The sequence below is a fragment of the Phalaenopsis equestris genome, unplaced genomic scaffold (genome assembly GCF_001263595.1).
Source record: "Phalaenopsis equestris unplaced genomic scaffold, ASM126359v1 Scaffold000251, whole genome shotgun sequence".
Classification (NCBI taxonomy): domain Eukaryota; kingdom Viridiplantae; phylum Streptophyta; class Magnoliopsida; order Asparagales; family Orchidaceae; genus Phalaenopsis; species Phalaenopsis equestris.
Genome location: NW_018164693.1, coordinates 153,200 through 170,705, shown reverse-complemented (window position 1 = coordinate 170,705; position 17,506 = coordinate 153,200). Strand labels below are relative to the sequence as shown.

At 36.3% G+C, this 17,506-nt stretch overlaps 1 protein-coding gene across 2 annotated transcripts in view; it reads left to right on the top strand.

Annotated features, from left to right (window-relative positions):
* The window catches only part of LOC110024200 (protein LEO1 homolog), a 35,169-nt gene that overhangs the window by 10,076 nt on the left and 7,587 nt on the right, over positions 1–17,506 (top strand). The window contains exons 8-10 of one of the 2 annotated variants that reach the window (XM_020724023.1): positions 6,770–6,901; positions 15,236–15,349; positions 15,463–15,684. In XM_020724023.1, the coding sequence (XP_020579682.1) occupies positions 6,770–6,901; positions 15,236–15,349; positions 15,463–15,684 (468 nt within the window). Of the gene's footprint in view, positions 1–6,769; positions 6,902–15,235; positions 15,350–15,450; positions 15,685–17,506 lie in introns of both variants that reach the window. The other variant, XM_020724022.1, reaches the window with a different exon arrangement.

Below are 17,506 nucleotides of genomic sequence, written 5' to 3'. Positions count from 1 at the left end.
AGGATTTGGAAAGGACACCCTCCTTAGGTTGATCCAATTCTAATAAAAGTGAGAAAATGATATTCTTTCGGATTGATTCAAGGACCTTGGGCCCTACCTCTTTAGGTCTTTTCGTTACGAGTTTTCATGGCTGATTCATCCTCCGTCTTTTCGGTGTTTTAGGTAGATCAGTGTCTCCTCTCTCTCACCTCATTTTTGTTCTTTTTTTCCTTGCTTCTTGGTTCGGTTTTCGATGTTTATGTCCGATGCATAAGCTTCCACGTATAGCATTTTGCTATACGTGAAACCATCAAGCAAGGTAGCAAGTAATTCAGTTTTGTTTTGGGGCTTAGGGCGGTGATGACAAAGACACACCGGTGATAGATCGGAAAGATATTTCATCCTACGACATCAGGACCATTTCCAGGGACCTGATGAATCGCAGGATGTAATATCATTCACCGACATAAGATTAGCGGTAGTTGACCCGTACTTTCTTAGGTTGGTGGCGGTCCCACGCCCGATAGTGTGATCGACTCGTGGACAACTACACTTTCTCAAAACTAATAAAAACAAATTTGATAAGAACGGATACACCTTTTTCAAACAAATATATATATATATTGGCCACAAACAAAATTAATACAATCCACTTTTGCATGCTTGAAACCTATATGCATGCTAAAAATATAAGTTTTAAATACATTTAAAAAAAATTTGGTTGTCCACCTGTTAATTACCTGTTTGGGCCGAGGAGTACCCCCCTAAGTTAGGTTCAATAGGACACCCTTCTAGTCGAGTGACGGGCTTTATACATCCGCGTGACCGAGTAGCCTTCGACGACCCTCAAATATAAATATATATCTGTGCCTAGCCCTACCAGAGTGCTTGCGGTCCTCTCTTTTCAGAAATTTTCATATATTTTATCAAAATTTTTGGACAAAGCACTCGTGGTCTTTTTTCCTGAATTTTTTCGAGGTTTTGAGGATTTTATTTGAATTGTTACTCGCCAATTTTCTCGAGCTTTTCGTCATGGATTATTCGTTGATTTTTCCCGAATTATTTTTCGTGGGTCATTTACCGTTCTTTCTCGAGTTTTCCGGTTTCCGTTTCTTTTCTTCTTTTGCTTTCGTTTATATGATGCATTTCAGCCTGTTCTATTTGTACCTGTTGCATCAACTACACCTAATGAACAACGGATCTCCCAGGTATGCAAGTTTGTTTTGTGTTTATAACATGTTACTTTCTTGCAGTCACTTTCTTGCTGTACCTTTTACCTTTTCTTTACACCGCATGTTGTACTGTTCTTTTTTCACTGCATAATCTACTGTTATCCTGTGCTACACATTCTACTGTTATGCCATACACTGTACAATCTCAACATGTCTCTCATAAAATGTTTAAAGGACTACAACCATAGGGCTGCCTGATTTGATATCATAACCTGACACCCTAGAAAACTTAAACTCGTCACGACAAGGAGCTTGGAGCTAGCATTGTGAGCAACATGACCATCTTCAACAACAGAACATGTATACATCAGTTAAATCATTCATTCCTTAAAAGTTAAAACAACAATCTACAGGATTTCTGCTTCGTAGAAAAGTATATTTTTCTTATGCAACATAAATTCTCAACTTATCTTTAGGCCTTTGTATAACTCTGTTGTACAATATAAACTCTAAATCGTCTTAGTGTTCTAAGGTTGTCGTTGTCGTCCGTCACGATCACGATCTAAATCCTCATATCTTTCAGGCTATTTGTGTGATCGTTTCACACGAATGTAAGCTCTAAGTAAATAAAATTGGCAGGATAAAACACTTAAATATTTCTTCCCCGAAACTGAAGTCAAACCATATGATAGACTGGGAAGTCACCGAGGTTCTCCTTTGGATTTATGACACCCCCTACTTCTTTCTTTGGATTCTATAATAAATGTTTCAAGTTTGAACTATTCCCTTTTGCACACCTCTTTGTCCGATTTCGTTGAAAAGTTCTATCCTTTTGACCTCTTTGAAGATAATATTTTCTGATTTTTATCGAGAGTTTTCTTATGTGGCTTCAGTCATTTAAGATATCAAGATGTAATTAACTATAGGGGCTCTTTCTTATAGGAAGCTTATCCGAAACCAATTTAATATAAACTCTATTTAATTATTCATATTAAATAGGGAATTTGTCGGCAAATAAAACGGTTTCGCAGACCAAACGGACGTTATATATTTGTTAGTTTATCTGATCGAACCTCATTCTCAAGTCTTGCGTTTATTCTTTGGGACAGATACAAGGTTTGAGGTACAACGCTTTTTCATTTAAACTATGAAAAATATGGGGTCAGTTTGATTTCATATTTTTGTAAACTTAAAACTATATGTAAATTAAAACGTCATTCCGAAGCAAGTGACGGGACTTCGATTCCGGTGATCGACAACTTCTTACGGGCAACTCCCCCAACCAAAATAGTGTCGACAATGGTATAAGGGAACACATGGTTTGGTATGGTATCAAATTAATAATTTTCACCGTATCCAAATTAATCTTAGGTTAAACTGGAGTGAATTATTCAACTATTTCTTGTGTCCATTTGGTTTTCAATTTAAGAGCATGCCATATATAATACTACAACAACAAGCCTATATCCCACTAAGTGGGATCAGTTGCGTGAATCCTTTTCTCCATTGCGTCCTATTGAGTGTCATATTTCATTTAGTTCTAATAGATTAAGATCATTTTTTATACAATATGCTTGAGTTTTTGTAAGTCTATCTCTGCCTTTCTTCACATTAGTTGAATCTAAAATAACTACTCTCTTAACTGGATCATCAGATGACCGACGTTTAATGTGACCAAATGTGACCAAATCATCTATTAATGTGACCAAATCATCTATGATGACTCTCTCTAATCTTGTTTGCCACTGGAGCTACACCAACCCTATCACAGCTATATTCATTTAATTTTTTGTTTGTATCATGCCACACATCCACTTAACATTCTCTTCATAGCAATACTTAACCTTTGTTTTATGCTTCCCTTTTAAAGGCCAACATTATGCGCCATAGAGCATTGCAGGTCTCATCACAATCTTATAAAATTCCTTTCAGTCTAAGTGGTACTTTTCTATTACATAATAGGTCTAATGCATTCCTCTACTTCCACTAACCGACTTGAATTCTACTAATAACATCCCATCTATTTCACCATCACTTTGAGCAACAAACCCGAGATATCTCAAACGTTCACACCTTTTATTGGTTTGATCACTCATAGTTACAACTATGCCGCTAGAGCTACTACTATTAAAATTACATTCAATATATTTAGTTTTAGTTCTACTCAAACGGAGGCTTTGAGACTCGAATGTGGACCTCCATAATTCAAGTTTTTTTTTAACTCTTTCTCTAGTCTTATCACAAGGCGGATATCATCAGCGAAAAGCATACAACAAGGTACATCCTCCTATAAAGTTCTAGTAAGAGTATCCATAACTTAACAAAAAAGATAATGGCTTAAAGCCGATACCTGATGTAATTCAATTGATATATAAAAATACTTGGACAGTTCTCCTTCTGTCATAAGTAACATCTCTAGTATACATATTTTTAATGTTAAGTCATATGAATATATTTCTTCTCTAGAACTCTTGAAAGGACTTCTCTTGGAACCTTATCGCAAACTTTTTCTAAAAGAATAAAAATCATTTGTAGATCTTCCTTATTTTCTCTGTACTTCTCTGTCGAACATCTCAATAAATGTATAGCTTCAATAGTAGAGTTGTCCGACATAAATCCAAGTTGATTATGAGAAATCTTTGTATCACGTCTTAACTTATCTTTTATTACCCTCTCCCATAATTTTCAAGTATGACACATCAATCTGATTCCTCTATAATTTGCACACTCTTGTGCATCCCTTTTATTCTTAAAAATGGGGACCAAAATATTTTTCCTCCACTCATACATCTTTTTAATTTTTAAAATAATATTAAAGAATTTAGTAAGCCAATAAACTCTCAAATCTCCTAAATATTTCTACACTTCAATTTGCATATCATCAGGTTCTACTGATTTTATGCCCTTAATTTTTTTTAAAGCCTCATTAACTTTTTTTTTACTAATGCGTCGGTAAAAATAAAATATTTTATTATTATTAACGATATTAAAATTACTAAGGTGGATCGTATTTTCAGAAACTTCATTGAAAAATTTATCAAAATAGCTCACTAATGTACGTTGAATATCTTCTTATAAGAAAAGCTCTTTTTTATTTTCATCTTTAGCAATTTTACTTTTCTTATCCAATCATCTTTAATTTAAGAATTTATATCTTTATTTTGTTTTGATTCTTTTTTTGTTAATAGATCTAGTTTTATTTTATTTAGAAAATATTATTATTTGGGGGCATTTACATACTGCTTAATTCTTATATATTGACATAACTAATGCTCAAACTTTCATATTTATATGTGTTAGAATTCAGAATAATACAAAATATTATTATTGATATGAAAATGAGTTATAAATAATCCTTACATGAATCCTAGAATAGGAAAAAACATGAAAAAGCAAATAGCACGAAAGAAAAGGTATTACACCTAATATCTCTAATTAATCATTGCATGAAACAACATAAAATAATAAAGACTAACATATGAAAGAAAATAAATTCAATCGAAGGAATAAATCTAGAATACGAAAGTAAAAAAAGTTATATTACAAAATAAATCTATTCTAACAGGAATATATTATTTTCTAATATACCTTTTAACACTCCCTCTCAAGTTGAAATATGGTTGAAAATCATATTCAATTTGGATTTGAAAGCATCAATGAGCGAGAATATCCTGTGAGGTAGAACTTGAACTCTTCATCCCATATTGCTGCTGTTTTTTACCGCAGTTTCTACAGTGCTTGTAGGTAGACAGAAGACTTATACAAGTAACGTTGTAGGGAAGTTTGCAGGGAAGTAAACAACCTGCAGGAAAAATTGACTTCCAGTTGACTGCGGTTCTTGTTGGTTGCAGTTTCTACGATGTCTGTAGGTGGGCGGAAGACTCACACAGGTGATTCTGCAGGAAAGTTTGCAGAGAAGTAAACAACCTGCAAGAAAAACAACAGCATAGGACCTGCAGAGAAAAAATAGAAAAAAGCTTCGGAGGAGGACTTGCTGCAGGAAAAACTCTGGAGGATGGTTTGTTATAGGAAATATTTTGGAGGATGGGCCTGGTGCAGAAAAAACTTCAGAGGGCCTACTGTGGGATTAAATTTAAACTATTGAGGAGTGATGAAAGCTTATGACCTCCACCAATTATTGATTGTTACCACTAGCGGTTATTGTAGCTCAACTACTATTAAACAACTATTGTTGACATATTTTTATTTTCTAATTGTTTTCACTTAACCATTATAATTGATATTATTGTTCGACAATTCTTATTGTAACAATAGAAGGACAAATAAGTGTTCACACTTCTATAATCTTATCTTCTCAAGTTGTGGAGAATGAGGACTACAACTTCAATTTTATAGTGGAATATTTTAAGTGGCCCATATCTCGTAGTTTTTTTCTTCCTTTTTAGGTTTTTCACATAAAAAAGCTGTTCTCTCATCACTTGTATCTGTATATGTGCTGGATATTCCCGTTGAGCTAAGCCTAACTTTCCTTTTTTTTTGCTTCTTTCCGAGCACGTAACAATAATAATCAAAACTTTCATCATGTTTGCATTTTTTTCTACAAAAATATTTTTACATCACAATCATTGAGCCAACAACCTTTCTGTTATTTTCTTCTCCCCTCATTTTAGAGGTGCTAATGATGAGATTTACATGCTATCATCACATTCACCTATAGCATTTTTCTTGCATCCTACTGACTTATTTGGAAATTGTATTTATTTAAGGGATGTTTGGTTTCAAGATTACAAAATTGAGGGGTATTGCAGAGTAAGGTCTTATGGAATTCTAAAATCACTCGACGCTTTATTTATGGTGTTATTCAAACTCAGTTGGTTTGTTGGTGCCCCAGCCGGACTCCTTATTTATTAACTATTGAATTCGATAGTGCCCTTAAAATTTTTGCATGGCAACTTTGTGGGGACCAAGTCCTGAGAATCTTTGGATATACATATTGTTAATGCCCGTTGTGAGCGTTGAGAGTGTAGTGAACTAGTGATATTACGTTTAATGGGATAAGTATGAACAAAGTATGGCCATAGTCAATTTTTTATGAGTAAATTTGGATGCTGAATAAATATGTTGCATTGTTCTCACAAAAGTCATTTGGCTAATCATCTCGATATGGTCATACTAAGTATACTATTTCTCATAATTATTCATTATCATGGCATTTGTTTTCTCTTTATTAAATGTTAAGCAGATGAACTTGGTGTTGATCTTTGCGTGAGAACTACCGGTTTTTTTGATACTCCTCCAATAATAAGCTACTATGTTGTTACTGACTGGGAACAGTTGCTTAGTATCGATGGTCCATTCTGTAATCTTGTTTTGTTTATTGTTTCCAACGTTCAATTTGTTCTGCAATACAGAAAAAGGTGGAGATTCCTAGATTCTGTGACTGAAATGTCCAACATGAATATTTGCGTTGATTTATTATGGTATGGGTATCCAGAAAAAATACAAAATCATGATTTACATATATCGATGTTAATTTTTAGCACTGCTTATCTTGCATAGTTTGTTTTGTTTCCTTTTTTCCAGAAAAAAAAACTTTTTCCTTCTATAATTTCTTCATTATTCTTTGCCTCTTCTGATACAATGAAAAATACATGCAGATTGAAGGCCAAACTATAAGAGCCAATGAACAACTTAGTCGTAAAAGGGAAAAAGTGAACCGCAAATATTCACAACCTGTAAATAGAGGGCGGCAACTTTCTCCTGGTTTTCTGGAAGATGCACTTGATGAGGTTCGAATTGTTTTACGTATGAACTTAACGTATTAACTAGCAATCTCAGTGCTATGGTCTTACTGAATTTAATGTAAATGCTATGATCTTGATGAATTTGAAAAGATTTATCTTGTTTCAGTCTCATTTTATGGAAGTCCGGAAAAAAGTTTTTAATGCTTTTTTTTACTATATTTGGATATACTCTTAATCTAGAATATGCAATTGAGTAAGAACTTTCTCCAGGGTTCTTAAAAATTGTGTCATAAGTTTTTGCTATGTTTCAGATCAAGAACATAAAACATTGGTTTAGAATTTACGAAATTTATAAGCAATTATGTTTTCAAGTAAAATGTTTGAGATGTTCCTTTCCAATTTATAACTCGATAACTGGCTATAGCTAATGCAATAATCTTGATGTAATTGGAAACTATTGATCATATATGTTTCTCAAGAGAATTTTACGGGACAAGCTATATCTGTATTGAATGAATGTACAAGCAAGGTGTTAAGCATGCCCATTTGATTAACCTTAGCTTTCAACATGACAGAACATATTTAATTTGATCTGGAAGCTGAATCTGAGCACTCAATATGTACTTTAGGAAGTTGAATTTGAAGAGAACTACAATTCATTATGGTTTTTCGGCAGTTTTTGAATATTAATTTGGATAAGAAGGATGGTAATTTTTGTCTCGATGCTTAGGCAATTTCATTTATTCTCTTGATGGCAAACTTACAAATAGTACCTGATAGGATTTCTTTTCTAAGTTCTTTATTGAAATTCTTGAGTTAGGGGCCACTTTATGTTTTTTGTTTTTTATTTGTCTTTTTTTTTGTTTTAACATAAAACAAAATGTGTTTGGTATTCTTATGATTTTTATGTTTTTAAAAAGAAACAATAAAAAAACATGTTTGGAAAAATAAAAAATCTACTTCACATTTTTTTGGTCATAACTCCCTCGACAAAATGTTAATACTCATTTTTGTCATTACGGTTTTTTGGCAGTTTTTGAATATTAATTTGGATAAGGATGATAATTTTTATCTCAATGCTTAGGCAATTCCATTTATTCTCTTGATGGCAAACTTACAAATAGTACCTAATAGGATTTCTTTTCTAAGTTCTTTATTGAAATTCTTGAGTTAGGGGCCACTTTATGTTTTTTGTTTTTTATTTGTCTTTTTTTTGTTTTAACATAAAACAAAATGCGTTTGGTATTCCTATGATTTTTATGTTTTTAAAAAGAAAAAATAAAAAACATGTTTGGAAAAACAAAAAATCCACTTCACATTTTTTTTGGTCTTAACTCCCTCGACAAAATGTTAAAACTCATTTTTGTAATTGGAAAAAAATCGAACAAAAATTGGAGTAGGATTCAATTTAAATCTCATCCATAGGCTCAATTTTTTTTTATTATAAATTTTCGTCTTTTCTTTCATTTATTTTATGTATATGTGTTGTATTAGGGTTTGCATTTCAGTTTTTTGCGTGAGTTTGTTTAGTACAGCCGGTGGTGTCCGTTTTTCCCTTTGAGGATTGTATTTGAGGGTTTGGGTGGTGCTCCGGTTGCATCTCTCCCCTAAGGTGGTAATTATCTTCAATATCCCCTTCCACATTCTCCCCATGTCACTCTCAGTTGCAGTATCTCGTTGTAGCTGCCCGCAACAACATTCTGATTGTTGTTTTCTGCAGCTTTTGTTGCCGCCTTCACTTTCCCCTCCCTCCTCTTTGTTGTCATCGTTGTTCTAGCCCTCCACCATCTACCTTCACTGCCGCCACTGCTCCCTCAACTCGTTGTTTCGATTGTTGTCCAGCCATCCGTATCGCTACCACCATCCAGAAAAAAAAAAATGTTAGTTGTGGACTTTGATTGTAGCACTCATGAGCAGCAAACCGATTGACTTCCAAGTGGTCAGTGCACTTGACGCCAAGTCATCAGGCTATGGGCACTTAAGTGCCCATTGAGTGTTTACAGAGCGAGAAGGTGGAAGTCCTGCACCCTTAGGCTCTCACTTCTCGTGTTGGGGCGCCTGCTTTCAGAGAACTGGGCACCCAGGTGCTCGGAGCAGTTTTCACGAGAATTGCTATTTATGTCTCGATTTCAGACAGCGTATGTGCAAGCTTGGAGCATAACTCTTCTGTTTGTTCGTCAACAAAATCCTGGTGAAGGTGAGAAGTGTTGGTGAGAAGGATTATGGTATTTTTCACGTGTGTTTTTGCTTCAGATCAATAGAAGTGTGAAGTAGAGCACTATAATCATTTTCGTGTGAGTGTGGAGAAAAAACTTATGTGAATTCTTTGTAAAATTCTCTAAAATTCATAGTGAAATTTGTGGCTCCGTCGTTTTTTTCCCGTTCTCGGGTTTTCCACATAAAATTCCTATGTTATTTTCTGGTTGTTTTTTGATTGTGCTTCTGGTTTAAATTTTTTATTCCGGTTTTCTCAAATTCGGTGATCCTATTCCTCTGTGACATTGAGAATTGTTTGAAGGATTCTCAACAAAACCAATATCAGAGCGGGGTTTGATTCGAGTGGGAGCAATGACCGAATAAGAAAAATTCAAAGTGGAAAGGTTTAATGGGACGAACTTCACTTTCTGGAAGATGCAGATGGAGGATTTTGCTATATCAAAAAAAATTGTTCTTGCTACTACAAGGAATCACAAAGGAGCCCGAGTCTATGCCTATGGAGGAAAGGGAAGCGTTCAATTGAACGACATTGGGTTTGATCGCTTAACACTTTTTGTATCTATTGCGTTCAACATTATTAATGAGAAAACTACAGTGGATCTCATGGTGGCGGTGGCCAAGTACGAAAAATCTTTTTCTTCCAATAAGTTTTTTCTGATAAAAAAATTATTCAACATGAAGATGGTGGAAAAGATAGTTCAGTGGCAGAACATCTCAATAATTTCAACATTGTGACAGTTCAGTTGTGTTCTATGGGGATCAAGTTTGATGATGAGGTCAGAACACTAGTGATACTATCTTCTTTATCGGAAAGCTGGTATGATTTGATGATGATTGCAGTGAATAATTCTTTAGGGACTTCGAAGTTGAACTTCGATGATATCATGAGTCTGATGCTGAATGAAGAATTTCACAGAAAAATAAAGAATGGTGAATCTTCAGGTTCTGCATTGAATGCTGCTAACAAAAGAAAGAATCTGGGTAGGAATACAGGCAAAGGCAGATCCGAGTCTAAGAAAGGAAAGCCAAAGTCAAGCAGAGGAGAGTGCTGGAACTGCGGTAAGAAAGGACATTTCAAGAATTACTGCAAAGCTCCAAGAAAAGTTGGTGGTGGAGAACAAAATAGTAGTTTCTCTACTAATATCTCCATAAGTGAAATTCAAATTGATTCCTTGTTATTATCCATAGTCAGCACTGAATCTTAGATAGTGGATTTTCATGCTTGCCACAATAAAGAGGTATTCAAAAACTATACTTAGAGTAATCTTGGGAAGGTTTATTTCGGAGATAACCAGGCCTGTTGTATAATAGGAAAGGGTCATGTTGATACTAAGTTATCGAATAAAACAGTTTGAAAGCTTACTGAAGTCAGACATATCTTAGTTTGAAGAGAAATCTCATCTCTAGGAGTCAGCTGACAAAGTCAGAACTTATGACAACTTTCATAGGTGACTTGTGGAAGGTAACCCGGGGGCATTAGTGATGACTCAGAACAACATTGAAGGCACCCTTTATCTGATCAATGAAAGGACTAATTTTATTGATGTGGCTGGAATTAGGGTAGATGCAGATCTGTTGTACCATAGGGTTAGTCATATGAATGAGAAATGTATAAAGTCTCTACTTTCAATGAATAAGCTTTAAGGTTTGAAATTAGTTGATCTGAATTTCTGTGAAACTGTATTTATAGCAAGCAGAAGAAAATTACTTTTTTTTAGAGCGGGTTAGTGATGAAGTCAAAGAAACTAGAGTTGGTGCATATCTATGTATCCAGTTCTGTTCATTGGAGGTTCTCGCTATTTTGTCACATTCATTAATGGTCACACGAGAAATGTATGTGTTTATTTCTTAAAGCAGAATATGATGTTTTTGAATTCTTTAAGAAATGAAAGGCTATGATAGAAAATAACACAAACTTAAAATTGAAATTTCTCAGATCAAATAATGAAGGTGAGTACTGTGATCAGAAGTTTAGGAATTACTGTGCTACAGAGGGGATCAGGCATGAGTTCACTGTCTCAAAGACACCACAACTGAATGGTATGGATGAACGCATAAACAAAATAATCATGGAGCATGCTAGGAGTATGAGATTGCATGTTGTCTTGCCGAAATAGTTTTGGACTGAAGCAATTAACACTGCAGTTTATTTAATTAATGGTAGTCCGTCAATACCTTTGGAGGAAGGCTTACCTGAAGAATTCTGGAGTGATAAAAATTTGTCTCTCATTTAAGAATATTTGAGTGTTCTGCATATATGCATGCTGATGTAGGGTCCAGGAGCAAGCTTCATTTGAAATATGTCAAGTGCATCTTCATTGGATATGACTCAAATGAGTTTGGGTACAAGTTTTGAGATTATCATAATCAGAAATTCATTAGGAGTAGGGACGTCGTTTTCAACGAGATGGAGATGTATAAGGACATGGCTAGAACTCAGACAGTCCATTAGCTACTTCTGAAGAATCTAGATATGTGAAGATAGATGATACCGGTGATCAAGAGGATGGAGAAAGAAGCGTTCAACCATAAGGAGCATTGGAAGTTCCTCAGACACTTGCTACAGAAGCCAGGAGATCCAACTGAGTGAAACTACCCATACAAATGTATTCTCCTTCTTTATAGTATTTGTTACTAACTGATAGTGGTGAACCAGAGTGCTTTAAGGATACCACTCAAGTTGAAGATTCAAGCAAGTGAGAAGTCGCCATGGATGAAGAAATGCAATCTTTGGAGTCAAACCAGACTTGACATTTAACGGCACTACCAAATGGCAAAAGAGCACTGCACAACAAATAAGTCTACAGGCTGAAAGAAGAGTTAGATGGTAGCAAGCGCTACAAGAAAAGTCTTGTTGTGAAGGGTTTCCAATAGAAGGAAGGAGTATATTATATAGAGATCTTCTCCCCCGTGGTGAAGATGACGATTGTCAGGGTTGTGTTGAGTTTGGTAACATTGGAAGATCTACATCCGGAGCAGATTGATGTAAAAACAACTTTCTTATATGGAGATGTGGAGGAGAAGTTATACATGGTGCAAACACAAGGTTATAATGTTCTAGGCAAAGAAGGTTTTGTCTGCAGATTGAAGAAGAGCCTCTATGGCTTGAAGCAGACCCCGATACAGTGTTACAGGATATTTGACAAGTTTATGTCATAAAATGGGTACTTGAAGTGTCACGCAGACACTATTGCTTCATCAAACACTTGTAACTGTTATATTCTATTTATATTGTATGTAGATAACATGTTGATTGCAGATGCAGATATATGGAGAAAATCAGGGACTTGAAGAATCAATTATCAAGTGAGTTCGAGATGAAGGATTTAGGTCCAACCAGAAAGATTCTCGGGATGAGAATCAACTGGGACATGAGTGTAGGATCACTAAAGTTGTCTTAGTCAGAGTACGGTGAAAAGATCCTACAGAGGTTTAACATAAGTGAGGCGAAGCCATTTAGCACTCCCTTAGGTAGTCACTTCAAACTATCTAAGAAGCTATCACCTAACTCTGAAGCAGAGCAAACACAAATGAAGAGAAATCTGTATGCTTCAGCAATTGGAAGTTTGATATACGCGATGATTTGTATCAGGCTAGATATTACATATGCAGTGGTATTAGTCAACAGGTACATGGGCAATCCAGACAAACATCATTGGGAGACGGTAAAATAGATTCTCAGATATTTGAGAGGAACAATAAACAGAGCACTTTGTTATGGAAATACGTTGATCAGTCTACAGAGATTCTTAGATTCAGTTTTGGCAGGAGACGTGGACAACATGAGAAGTACAACAGGGTATTTCTTCGTATTGGGGAACACAACGGTGAGTTGGGTTTCTAAGTTGCAGAAGATCGTTGCACTTTCTACGAAGGAGACCGAATATGTTGCTATTACTGATGCTAGCAAGGAAATGATTTGACTACAGAGTTTCATGGCAAAATCGGGCAAGGTGCAGGGGATTGGAAAACTCTACAGTGGCAGGATGAGTGTGATTCTTCTTGCTAAGAATATTGTTTTTCATGTCAGGACGAAACACATTCAACTCACGTATCATGCATTCGATCTCTTCTAGAAGATGAACTGTTATTTTTGGAAAAGATACATACAACTGAAAATCATGTGGATATGCTGACAGAGGTGGTGATTTTTTAAGAACTGAAGCCGTGCTTGGCTTCAGTTCGGTTTCATGAAGGTTGAGATCGGGGGTGAGTCACACCATGGTACGTGACTATGAATGCAATTCAGATGGAGGTGCATGACAGAGGATTGGACTTGGTGCTATCACTCTCCAAGTGGGAGATTGCTAGTTGTGGAGTTTGATTGTAGCACTCATGAACAACGTGCTGGCTAGCTTACACTTAATCAATGGACACAACACCAAGTTGCCAGACTAAAGGCGTTTAACCGCCCATTGAGTGTTCCCAAACCAAGAAGGTGGAAGTCCTGCTCTCAAACTAGGCGCTTAGGCGCCCACTTCTGGCGCTGGGGGCTTGCTTCCAGAAAACTGGGCACCTAGGTGCCCAAATCCGAGTGCTAGGTGCGCGGAGCAGTTTTCACGAAAACTGCTATTTATGTCACAATTTCGGGCAGCCTATGTGTGGGCTTGGAGTGTAACTCTTCCTGTTTGTTCATCAACAAAATCATGCGTTGGATCAGTAGGAATAGTGTGGAGTGGTGCACTGTAAGTTTCTCCATGTGAGTGTGGAGAAGAAATTTATATGAATCATCTCTAAAACTCTCTAAAATTCATAGTGAAATTTGTAGTAATGTGACTCTGTGGTGTTTTCCCGTTCTTAGGGTTTTTAATGTAAAATTTATGTGTTCTTTTCTAATTATTTTTTGATTGTGCTTTTGGTTCAAATTTATTGTTCCGGTTTTCTCGAATCTGATCCTCTTCCGCTGTGACATTGAGAATTATTTGGAGGATTCTGCTGTTTCCTTGTCGTCTTGCCACCCCTACTCGCTATCACTCCCCAAAATTCACCCCAGCTACTGTTATACTTCATCCCAATGCCCCGGGACAGCCACCCACTGCTGTCCTGCCTTCCTGGCTGCTTCTCATCTTCCTTTTTGCTGCTGCAAACCCGAACAGCCCTCCCTCATCGATTCTGGTAGCTTGTTTGCTGTCCAGAACCCCGGAAACAGTCTCCTTTCTGTTCCTACTTGCCAACCTCCTTTTTCCACCACCTGTCACCTTCCAGACCTTCTCCGACCACCACCACCCCTCCTTAGGATATAATCTTAATTGCATTTGTGTCATGTCTGTTACTATTTCTATTTCCGTTTGTGTGATTGTATTTGTCTAATTATGAATTCAACAATAATATTTGATTTTCCTATCACTCTTTGGGTTAACTCTGGTATCACCATTTCTTCTCGTTTTATGTTAAGAGTCATCTGATTGGTGTCAAAGTGGAGCAACACTTCAAGCGTGGAAGGAATAGAATGGGGCTTTCGGATTGGGAAAATGAGCTATTATTTTCACTGTGTGAAGAAAAGGTTGCTTGGATTAAGCTGCAGGTTGATTTCGGTTGAGAGAAAGGAGGAGAAACGGGGAGCAGGTAGGTTTTCCTGTATGGGTGATGGCATGCTTTGCTGCTGGCGGTGGATGAGAGAGAGATAGAGAGAGAGAGAAGGTGGGAGAGGATTTTCTGGGTAGAGAGTGCGGCATCAAGATTTTCTTCTGGCGAGAGGAGATGCCGGCTGGGGGAGCTGCGGCGAAAGTTTCTGGCCTCTGTCAGCATGGAGATGCTCTTCGTCGCCGTTAGAGGAGTTGGCACCAGAGAAAGGACCGGCGTCGATGTTGTTTTCTACGAAAGTGTCGTTCGGGGACATGGTTGGGATTGGGGTCGGGATCGGGGATTGAGTTGAGAGAAACTGTTTTAAAAACACCAAAAACAAGTTTTACCAGTTTCCTTGATTTTGAAAATAAAAATGAAAATGTTTAAAAACAAAATAAAGAACAGATAAAAAACTATCAAACAAACGCACTTTTTGTTTTGTTTTTTGAAAGCAAAAACAAAATACTATGCCAAACAACCCAGTTATCAAGCGTAAGTTATTTCTCCTATGAACAATTGCTCGATTGGACTCTATGCAGCTGGACTATTTTATTGATCTTTGTTTCCGTGATGAATGCATATATTTAATTTGACCAGGAAGATGAACACGAAGGCTACTCCAGTTCACGTAGGTCTACAGTTCGTCGTCGTTTTGAAGATGACTTTGAAGCAGAAGCAGAGGCTGAGAAGCGTATAAGCAATGCTAAAAGGGTATTCTTTTATTTCTTGAGCAATGTTGCTGTTTTTCTCCTACTTTGTTACGAATGTTTGAACAGCGTAACGGTGATATTCTCTCTTATTTGATTCTTCAGCCAAATTTACAGAAAAGCACCCCAAGGAAACCACCTCTGTCTGCTGTTCGTTCATCAAAGCGTCTTGTTGAGGATTATTCTGAGAGTGAGAGAGAGGAATCTGAGTATGAAAGTGACGGGGAGGATATTGAGACATCACCAGGTCTTAAGGCTAAGGAGCTTGACTACGAGGATGACTACGAGGAAGAGGCAGATGAAGAAGCTGCAGGCACCAATTCTGCATCAGAAGAAGAGGTAAAAATTATACATCTTCTCCTTCTTCCTTTATTTTTTTTGTTCCTTTATTAAATTTTTCGTCTTATGTTTATAATGTGTTGAAGCTTATTAACTCTAGATGGAAGTAAATAGCAGGCTTCTTTGCAAGAAACAGAATTTAGAAATTATTGTCTAAGTGGCCTGGATTTGCAATTTTATGCAGGAATCAATACGCCTGCATAAAAGCTAGACTTATGGGATTTACATTATCACAGTTTTCCATCACTCTATTGCCACTTACCATGGCGGCTGGAAGACATCTAAATTGTGTTGCGCATGTACCGTTTCAAGATATTTCTTTATTATATAACACTTATTAATTCACCTTGTTAAACACCAAAATATAGAGCATACACCGGCTACTCAAAGACACATTCCATATAATTGAGTACCTGATGTAATCTAAATTACAAACTCACCCTCTGCATAAAAGTCCAATAGTTTTCCTCCATTTTATGATTTCTTAGAAATGCAACAATGATATTCACAAAGCAACTATAATCGCCTCAAATAATGACAATTTGCAAGATACTGAGCACACGTATCATTATTATCATTAGTATTCCTAACTATGAGAGGTCAGCTTTGAAAAATATCATAGGCGCTGTCTATTTGGATCATATTGTATCAAAACAAGGTTTAGTAGTCAATCCCACGAAAATTGAAGCAGTCTTATTATGACAATTTTAGAAATCCTTAAAATAGTTGAGGTGTTCTTTGGGGCTCACAGTTTATTATCGTACGTTTACTCAGCATTATATGGATATTGTAGCTCCACAAATCGCCTTGTTGGCCAAGATCAAATCTGAATGGCCCAAAAAAGCTCAATTGGCATTTGAGGAATTGAAAGAAATGCTAGAAATTCGTTACCGAATTTGGCTTTCATACCTTTCTCAATACCTTTTGTGATTGATACATGCTTCCAACATTGCTATTGGAGCGAACTTCGTACATAAAGGTCTCCCTCTTACTTTTTTGAATAAAAAATTATCCTATCATGCATAAAAACATTACTTATGCCCTTGAACTTTATGTTATAGCTATGTTGTTGTCGGCGCTTAAAAGGGGAAAAAGTTTATGTTTGGGGGTCGCCCGTAAGATGCTGTCGGTAGCTGGAATCGAAATCCCGTCGCCCGCTTCGGAAGGACTTTAATTTACGTATATATATATAATTTTAGAAAAATATAAAATCAAACTGACCTCATATTTTTCACAGTTTAAATGAAAGAGCACTCTACCTCAAATCCTATATCTATCCCGAGGGATAAACACAAGACTTGAGGATGAGGCTCGATCAAATAAACTAAGAAAGATATGACGTCCGTTTGGTCTGCGAAACCGTTTTATTTGCCGACAAGTTCCCCTATTTAATACAGAAGAATTAAATAGGGTTTATTTTAAGCTGGGTTCGGAAAAGCTCCCTATAAGGGCAAGCCCCTATAGTTAATTACATCTTAAATGACCGAAGTCACCTAAGAAAACTCTCGATAAAAATCAGGGAATAATGTCTTCAAAGAGGTCAAAAGGATAGGACTTTACAACGAAATCGGACAAAGAGGTGTGAAGGGGGAAAAGCTCAAATCTGGAACATTGTTAAGGAATCAATTTTAGGAAGAAAATATTAAAGTGTTTTATCCTGCCAATTTTATTTAATTAGGGCTTATATTTGAGTGATCCTGTCACTCAAATTGCCTAGAAGATATGAGGGTTTACGTCGTATCAGGCGACAACCTCGGAACCTAGAACGAGTTTAGGGCTTAAATCGTACGGCAGAGCTATACGAATGCCTAAAGAAAAAAAA